The 8,772-nt window shown below is 33.4% G+C and overlaps 1 protein-coding gene across 3 annotated transcripts; it reads right to left on the bottom strand.

Moving 5' to 3' along the window:
• Positions 1 to 3,699: 3,699 nt before the first annotated feature.
• LOC144234661 (uncharacterized) lies at positions 3,700 to 5,864 on the bottom strand. 3 transcript variants are annotated; one of them, XM_077767985.1, is made up of 2 exons: positions 5,800 to 5,864; positions 3,700 to 4,739 (listed from the first exon to the last, which is right to left on the bottom strand). In XM_077767985.1, the coding sequence occupies exon 2, from the start codon at positions 4,551 to 4,553 to the stop codon at positions 3,795 to 3,797; it is 759 nt and encodes a 252-aa protein (XP_077624111.1). In that variant the 5' UTR covers positions 4,554 to 4,739; positions 5,800 to 5,864; the 3' UTR covers positions 3,700 to 3,794. The 3 variants fall into 3 exon arrangements, with proteins under 3 accessions (XP_077624111.1, XP_077624110.1, XP_077624112.1); XM_077767984.1 differs by lacking the exon at positions 5,800 to 5,864 and adding an exon at positions 5,122 to 5,162; XM_077767986.1 differs by lacking the exon at positions 5,800 to 5,864 and adding an exon at positions 5,072 to 5,122.
• Between the last annotated feature and the right edge of the window lie 2,908 nt (positions 5,865 to 8,772).

The raw sequence follows: 8,772 nt of genomic DNA, 5'->3' as shown, positions 1-8,772 counted from the left end.
GTAGCTGAGATTCAATGTGGGAGAACAATTGGAGTGTGAATGTAAGGGGTAATGACATAATAAACCTTTTTTGCAAACTATCACACTCGATAAATTGAATCCCTATTGTTTGTAGAAAAGATTTCTACAGGTCCTTTTGGTCTCATTAGTTATGGCATTATGTGTTGTAGTGAAATTTTACCTCTAATTTTATATCCTAATGAGCTAAAATCAGAAAGGTGTTAATAAATTTTATCAAAGATATTAAAATTTGCCACTCTGCAGTGGTAATAGTGATAGTTTCTATAAACAAAATGTTGTTAGCTATTTTTGGGAGGTATAAAATACATCTATGAAACGTAATTTTACTGACTCAAAGGTAGATCCAGAGTCTTTAGAATTTAAAATAAAAGTTGGAACAAAGTCATGGATAATATCAAATATTCTACTGTAATATTGTTGAGTAAACATATCTTTTTTACATTTTTTCTGAAGTAATATGAATATCAAAAAATATGTGAATCATGATTATTTGTTTCATTTTGTTTTTATTTAGTAAAATAAATAGCCATAAATATGTTCCCCTTTGTTGATCTAATTGTAGGTCTTTTTCACTTTCACTGTTGAATTTAATTGATCACAACCCCTCAGTACAAAATCTGTAATGTCAGACAGCTCTAATATTTTCTAGCAACCTTAAAACTATACACTGGTTTCCTTTTGGAGATCCCTGTTGAGTCATTTTCTTGGGATTGAGGTCTAGTTCCCTAGTCTGTTCCAGTCCTTTAACATTAGGTATAGTATCCTAAACATAACATAGCTGGTGATCTATTCTCAATTCCTTATCAAATCTGTGCAGTTTTCCAGTTACTTTATGCTTGTTATTACCATTATAAAATTATGTACTAATTGTATTTTTAAGAACAGTAAAATGTTAGTACATGATTCATAAGTTATTATGTAAATATTAAAATACATGCATTGATAAAAATAAAATAATAATGGTGTTTTAGAGGAAAATAGTTTCCTTCATTGTTTCAAATATCCATTTATTTTTCCTGCTGAAAATTTGAATCATGGTCAGCAAATTCTAGATCATTAATGTCATATGAGATTTATTTAAAAGATAAATAATATATACTAGCAATACCTGAAATTAATTGGGCAGTATTCTTCATTTATTAATTTATTTTTAAAGTTTATATATTTTGAGAGAGAGAAAGAGGGAAAGTGAGCAGGGGAAGGGCCGAGAGAGAGGGAGAGAGAGAATCCTTAGCAGGCGCTGTTCTCTTAGCACAGAGAACAATGCATGGCTCACCAACAAACCAATGGATTATGACCTGAGCTGAAAGCAAGAGTCAGTTGCTCAACCAGCTGATCCACCCAGGGACCCCTCTATGTAAAATACACAAATTCAAGGATTATAAAATATAAAGATTTCATTGTTTTCTCTGAGTAATTTTCAAGTACTTTGACTTTGGGTTGGTAAATATTTAACTAGCTTTACCCCTGCCCCCAAATACAAATAAAAATAAAACATTAATTTGGAGGATGCAGAGTTGAAGATACCAATGTAACATCATGAATTCTGAGTTGAGAAAAGATGTGTACAGTCCTCCCTTTGAGCCAATATGAAGAGTCTCTGTAAGCAGGTTTCAGTACTCTTCAGTCTCTGAATATCTTGTCTAACTTTTTTCAAGTAATATAGCAATGGCTTTGGCTTATTCTTTTTTTAATTAAAAAAAATAAATGTGTATTTATTTTGAGAGTGGGAGAGAGAGAGGAAGGGCAGAGAGAGAGGGAGAGAATCCCAAGCAGGCTCTGTGCTATCAGGGCAGAAGCTTTGGCTTATTCTTATAGATCTTCTGCCAATGAAAAGGGATTAATAAAATTATTTATGTGAACCAGGGATTGGACTATGTACAGTACAGGAGCTACAGTGAACTAGAGATTAGTTCACTACAGGCAAATACCACTCTATACTAGCCAGAGAACTAGGTCAAATTCAGCATACTTGCTAATCATAAAGGTGTTGAGGTATAACATCTGAGATGGAGACTGAGGTGATATGGAGGAAATGGCTATTGGAAATAAGATCCAAGATGCTGAGTGGCACATTTGTGGACTAATCCTCAATGTGAATTTTGAAGTCATACAGAAGACGTAAAAGCCAGAGGGGTGAAGAGAATATTGTGAGCCATATTCTAAAGGTTTTAATGTCTGAATGAGCAAACAGGAAGTCTGAATATTAAGTATCACATAAGATTGGTATATCTTATCAAGTATCATAAGATGATAAGATGAAGTACCACGTATTTTGTAGGAGGAAACAGGATAAAATGTTTGCAAATGGAGAAATGAGGAAGCCTACACTAACTCCATCTTTGCTGGTGCCTAAAAGCCTTCACCTGCAAGACATACTAAGAGAGCAGTATTATTGAGGTCTATCTAGGTTAAGAGGACAAAAGGAACATTCAGAAAAAGGTCAAGGTATGAGAGGTTTAATAAAATGTTCAGGAGGGAGAGGAATAATGTGGAATTGGTATATATTACAGGTCATATAGAGTATCATGAATTATAAATCAAAGTGAAGATGGATGGACCTGAAAGCCAGGAACTTGTGGCTTTAAATATATGGAGATTAGTATATGTGGGTTTAGACTGAGGGTGCCTTAGGAAAGCTAAGCAATCCATCATCTCTAAGAAGATATTTGGAGCATCAGTGCCACTGTTCTCTCCTGCAGTTAATGACTGCTGATCTGGAGGAGGGACAATCCCATTGAGAACATCAGCTATTTGGGTGACCATAGTTTCTGGAAACTATGAGGAAAGATCTAGAAATGAACAACAAAGAAACAGTGTTCATATATGCTGAAGTTCCTGCATTCTGAGCATCAAAATGCCCCCATTTTTCATCCACAAATATTTCCTACTTTTAACACACAATTTCCATGAAATTGATATTAACAATAAATATGAAAACTTTTTAATGTACATATAATTAGATCAATTCTCAACATTCAATTAGATCAGTTATCAACATTAACTCTTCTGAAAAATCCATTTCTTCCTTCCCCAACTTGTATTCATTATGAACTCCACACATTTACGCTCCAAATTCCAAAACCCCTGTTGTAAGCTTGGATACTTGTTATCTCACTCCTTCTTTTCTTTCTTTGACACATTCATTAGATAGAACAGCTTCCCTCCCCGAAAACAAAAGGAAAGACAATAGCTGAAAGGAAAAATAAAGAGAAAGTGGGGAAGGCAGTGAACACTCAATTTCTGTATTATTACCTATGTTTAAAATTCTTGTTATTTGATTGGCCTCCCCAACTAGATCACTGAAATAAGAATAAAGAGGCAGGATATTCTTCTATACTACATATGAATGAGGTATGCAAAACTTTATATTTCACTATATTCGTAATTCTAAGAGCAAGTTTTGAGACAAATATTTCCCATTCTGTTAATTTCTTACAATATTCATCCAATGTTTTTGAACATAAAGGGGAAACCCTTTGCCCATTCGGTGTCACATTTGGAGCAATATGTCTCTGCACTGTAGAATAATATATGCCTCCAATAGTAATGTCAAATTTAAGTAAACCTAGAAGTACCATTTCCTTTCTTTTTTTAACTTCTCAGAACCTTATTTACTTTCCAGGACGAGATACCAAGCACTGTAAATTTCCAGATTTGACTTCAATCCTAACAATATTATTTCACCTTCAAAAGTTTTATTTTTACTGGAATGTCAGTGGTCTTCATGGTTTGTTGGTTATGTCTTCAAGTCACAATTCTCCTGCTCTGTTTTATTGTGCACTTTCCCAGCAAGCGTGTTTGCTGTCTTCTCCCTGAAGAATCTTATTCCACTCCTCAAGGACCTTTGCCTCTTCCAAAAGGGCTTTTTCCTCCTCTTGAAGAGCACCGTTTTCTTCTCGAAGAGCCTTGTTCTCCTCACGTAGGGCCTGCTCCTCCTTCCACAGAGCCTGTTCTTCCATTTCTAGTGCTATTCCTTCTTTCATCAGGGCTTGTTCCTCCATCTTGATTGCTCTCTCCTGATGTTGCAGCGCCTTGATCTCCTCATGAAGAGACCTTATTTCTTCCTGAAGAGCTTTCGCCTCATTCTGGAAGGCTTTCTCCTGTTCTCTGAGAGCCTTGATCTGAGCCTCCAGGGCTCGATTCTGTTGCCAATAAGACTTTCTTTCTGTGTTCAAAGCATTTGTTTCATCCTCTGGTGGTTTTTGGCTCTCCAAAATCACATTTTGAAACTTCCATAGGACCTGGTTTTGCTGTCTCACGGATTGATTCACCTCCCGGATCAACTGGTTGTCCATTCGGAAGGCTTTGTTTTCTTGCCGAAGAGCTTTATTTTCTCCCCAAAGGGACTTATTTTCTCTTCTAAGAGCCTTGTTCTCATCCCTGGACACCTTATTGTCTCTCTGAAGATTTTTTTCCACCTCATGAGGCTCATGTTTTAGTTTATTTTGATCTTGGGTGCAAGAGATAAAAGAGGAAAAAAATTGCAATATCTTACCTCTATTTATCCACTTTGATCGAGAGACAGCCATTGTTTCTTAATGTTTTATCTGAGCAATCATATATACACTCCAAGTGTTCTGGGTTCCACCAAAGGTGACCAATGATTTTTACAACAAAAGCGGTCCTAAATTTGTTGAGAGTTTGTTCCTATGGAATTGGCTGTTGTGTTGACTTGTACAATATAGCAGGGATCTAACAAGGCTCAGTCCGGCTGACTGCAGAAAAACAGTTGAAATATGAAGACAATTCAGTACCTTAACTATTGTTGATATAACAAAGTTTAAATCTCAACACATGTAAATTACAAATTAATAATTCTAGGTTACATGTTGATCAAGGTTAATTCATTGAATTGTTTTGTGTTAAATTAGGCTCTGAGTTAAACTGCTTCTACCAAACTATTAACCTTCCTCTAATCTATCCATTATTTACATTACCTGTTATTGATGTAGAAAAATACCATGTGTTTATAAAAACATTTCTGGCTTTGTAAGAACTATAAAACATTCTTCAAATATGTTATACAGTTTAATTTTATCATACTTACTTAGATATTTAGTTGTATTATCAAATATTTAAACAGGCATTCACACTTACATTTCTGTAGTCTCTGAATTCCCAGTAAGCTTGATTCATTTTAATACTAGAAAACAACTAGGCAACACTTTATGTCACCAATAGTGATGTCATATAGTGTTGACACAAATGATGTCATGGGCGCTATATTTAGTGTTTGGATTTTTTTTTCTTTGTAAAGTGGTTTAGGAAAAATGTAAAATAAAATGTAAGGTTATATTTAATGTTTTTCTGTATTATTAAATGAGCATGTATTTAGTCCTTGGTTTGATGTAAACTATTAGAATTAGTTTCAAACATTGAGCTTGTTATTAGCAAGGTAACTTTATTTTATCCTAGAATTGACAAATATTAGGAAACACGATACAATCAAAGGTGAAAGTATTTTAAATGATTTTAGGATCACTGCTGAATACTTAGTGATCAATAAATTTATATTTCATACCAAAGAAATAGCACTAGCAATATTTTAATTCTATTGATCTTATCTAAGATAAGTTTTATGTGACCCAAAGTATGTTCACTGCTAGAATATAAAGCAAAGGAATATATTTTTTAAGATGTAAACTTTTGATGGTATATTAAAATGTGTGCATTTACATACATGTCATATTTTAACTATTTATACTTATATATACTTGATTTAAGGTATAAACTTGAAAATTGAATATAAATATGTATAAGAAAAAAATCACTCACATCTGATTAAGATTTTCCAATTTATTCACTGTACCAGATTTCTTAGTAGTTTTTTACATTTTATCTGTTTAACAAGGTTGAAAAAAAAAAGATTTTTCCTCACACATTCATAACTCTGTATTTAACAAAAATAGTAAAACATAATGTCATGGAATGAGAGTTAATATAAAATTAAGAAGATCCATGTGAAAGTTTTCAATTTCTTTGTTTTTAGGTTGATGAGAATGAAATATCCATTTGATCATCTATAGTTATAATTAACTTGTGCAAGTATTTTATGTGATTATGCACTATCTTCTTTATGTTAGTGTTTCTGTTCTTTTGCTTTTGCTACCATGGTAGCTAAAGATTCAGGAAGTGTTCCAAAAGACAAAGAACTCTGGACATTCTATATTGGAATGAATAAGTTTTGAGGTTTAAGGGAAAACTAGGAAGGAAGAAAAAAATCTCTGTAGCCCTGATCTATTGAATAAATTGAATTCATAATTTAAAACTTTTCCTCAAATTAACTACAGACCCAGATGGTTTCATCAGTGAATTCTTCCAAATGTTTAAGAAAGGAATACTATTAATATATCTGTGAATTTTTTCAGATGACAGGAAAAAATGCACAAGTTTTTGTTTTGAGACATTACCTAACATAAAAATCTCACAAGAATATTACAAGAAAGAGAAACTATAGCCTAAAGATCTCATAAACACAGTTGCAAAAAATCCTGAACAAAAGATAAACACACTAAGTTCAATGATACATAAGATACATTATATGTTATCAGCAAATTGGGTTTAATTCATGAATGTGGGATTGAGTTAACACTGGGAAATCAATTAATGTAATTCACTACATTAACAGAACAAAGAAGAAAACTCTCAGCTTGTATCAAGATGAGAAAAGTAATGTCAGGAGATTCAGAAAAAAGCATTTGATAAAGCAAAATACCAATACAGGTAAAAACCAAACCAAGCCAACAATTAGCACTATCAGCTTAGTGTAGCAGAAGTAGAAAATAGCTTACTTAATTCAATTATGAATCTAAAACAAAACAAAACAAAACAAAACACAAAAACCTACAGAGGCATACCAGATGATGGAATACTAACAGATCACAAATATATAAGTATGCCCATTGTCACCACTTTGGTTTTTCATTGTTCTGGAGTTCCTTATTGCTGCAAGATAAGAAATAAAGTATGTAGGATTAGAGAGGGGGAAAAAAAGCTCTCACTCTTTGCAAATAATATTACAAACATTTATAATAAAATAGTTAAACTATTAAAAGTAAATATGACTTAGCAAACCAACTGGATATAAGGTCAATCTAAAAATCAGTGTTATTTATGTATATTTAGCCAAGAAACAATTGGAAAATGGATTTTGTAATTATATATAATTTACATTGGCAAGAAAAACAAAACTCCTAGAAATAAATCTATGCAAGACCTCTAAATATAAAAGTACAAAAATTATTGAGAGAAATTATTGAGATATAAATAAAAGGAAGAATAAACCATGTTTATGATTGAAAAATTCAATACTGGAAAGATATTAAGTTTGCTCAAATTGATTTGTGTGTTCCATGGACTCCCTGGAAAAATAATCACGGGAGTTTGTGTAGGTGTGTGTGTATAAAATGAATGGTTGATTCTAATATTTCTGTTGAAATACAAAGAGTCAGGAAAAGCCAAGGAAATCTTAAAAATAGGATCAACTTTTTAAAAAGCTGTATAGTAAATTAGGCATAAAAATAGATACATAGTTCAATGGAATATACAGAAAGCCCAGAAATAAACCCACAACTGTATACTCAATCTTCGACAAAGGATAAATTGATATACAATGGGAAAAAAAACAGTCTCTTCAACAAATGCTGTTAGGAAAACTGACAGCCACATACAAAAGGATGAAACTGAACCACTTTCTTTCCCTGTACTTAAAATTAAACTCAAAATGGATTAAAGTCCTAAATGTAAGAATGGGAACCATAACAATCCTTGAAGAGAGCACAGGCAATAATATCTGACATAGACAATAGCAATGTTTTTCTAGATCTGTATCCTGAAACAGGGGTAATAAAAGCAAAAAGAAACTGTTGTGACTACCACAAAATAAAAAGTTTTGCACAGTGAAGAAAACAATCAGCAAAACTAAAAGGCAACCTATTGAATGGGAGAAGATATTTGCAAATAACCTCTGATAAAAGGCTATTATCCAAAATATATAAAGAACTGATAAAACTCAATGCTCCCAAAAAACAGATAATCCAGTTAAAAAATGGGCAGGGGCGCCTGGGTAACTCAGTCAGTTAAGCATCCAACTCTTAGTTTTGGCTCAGGTCATGATCTCATGGTTTTGTGAGTTCGAGCCCCACGTCAGACTCTGTGCTAACAGTGGGAGCCTGCTTGGGATTCTCTCTTTCTCCCTCTCTCTGCCTCTCCTCCACTCGTGCTCTCTCTCTCCCTCTCTCTCTTTGTCTCAAAAATGAATAAAGTTTTAAAAAATGGACAGAAGTCATGAACAGACTTCTCCAGAGAAGGCATACAGATGGACAGCAGACACACGACAAGATGCTCAGCATCACTCATCAGGCAAATGCAAATCAAAACACAATGAGGTATTACCTCACACCTGTCAGAATGACTAAAATCAAAGACACAAGAAACAACCAATGTTGGTGAGGATGTGGAGAAAAAGGAACCTTCCTGCATTGTTGGTAGGAATGCAAACTGGTGTAGCTATTGTAGAAAACAGTATGGAGGCTCCTCAAGAAGTTAAAAATAGAACAACCCTATGGTTCAGACATTGCAGTACTCGGTACTTACTTTCAAAATCCAAAAACACTAATTCAAAGGGATACATGCACCCCTACGTTTGTTGCAGTGTTATTTACAACTGTTAAACTGTGGAAGCTGGCCAAGAGTCACATTCATAGATGAATGGATAAGGAACATGTAACATATATATATAAATATATG

This window comes from Crocuta crocuta, unplaced genomic scaffold, assembly GCF_008692635.1.
Source record: "Crocuta crocuta isolate KB4526 unplaced genomic scaffold, BGI_CrCroc_1.0 scaffold115, whole genome shotgun sequence".
NCBI lineage: Eukaryota > Metazoa > Chordata > Mammalia > Carnivora > Hyaenidae > Crocuta > Crocuta crocuta.
The sequence above is the reverse complement of the archived record's forward strand: the minus strand, read 5'-3'. Positions and strand labels throughout refer to the sequence as shown.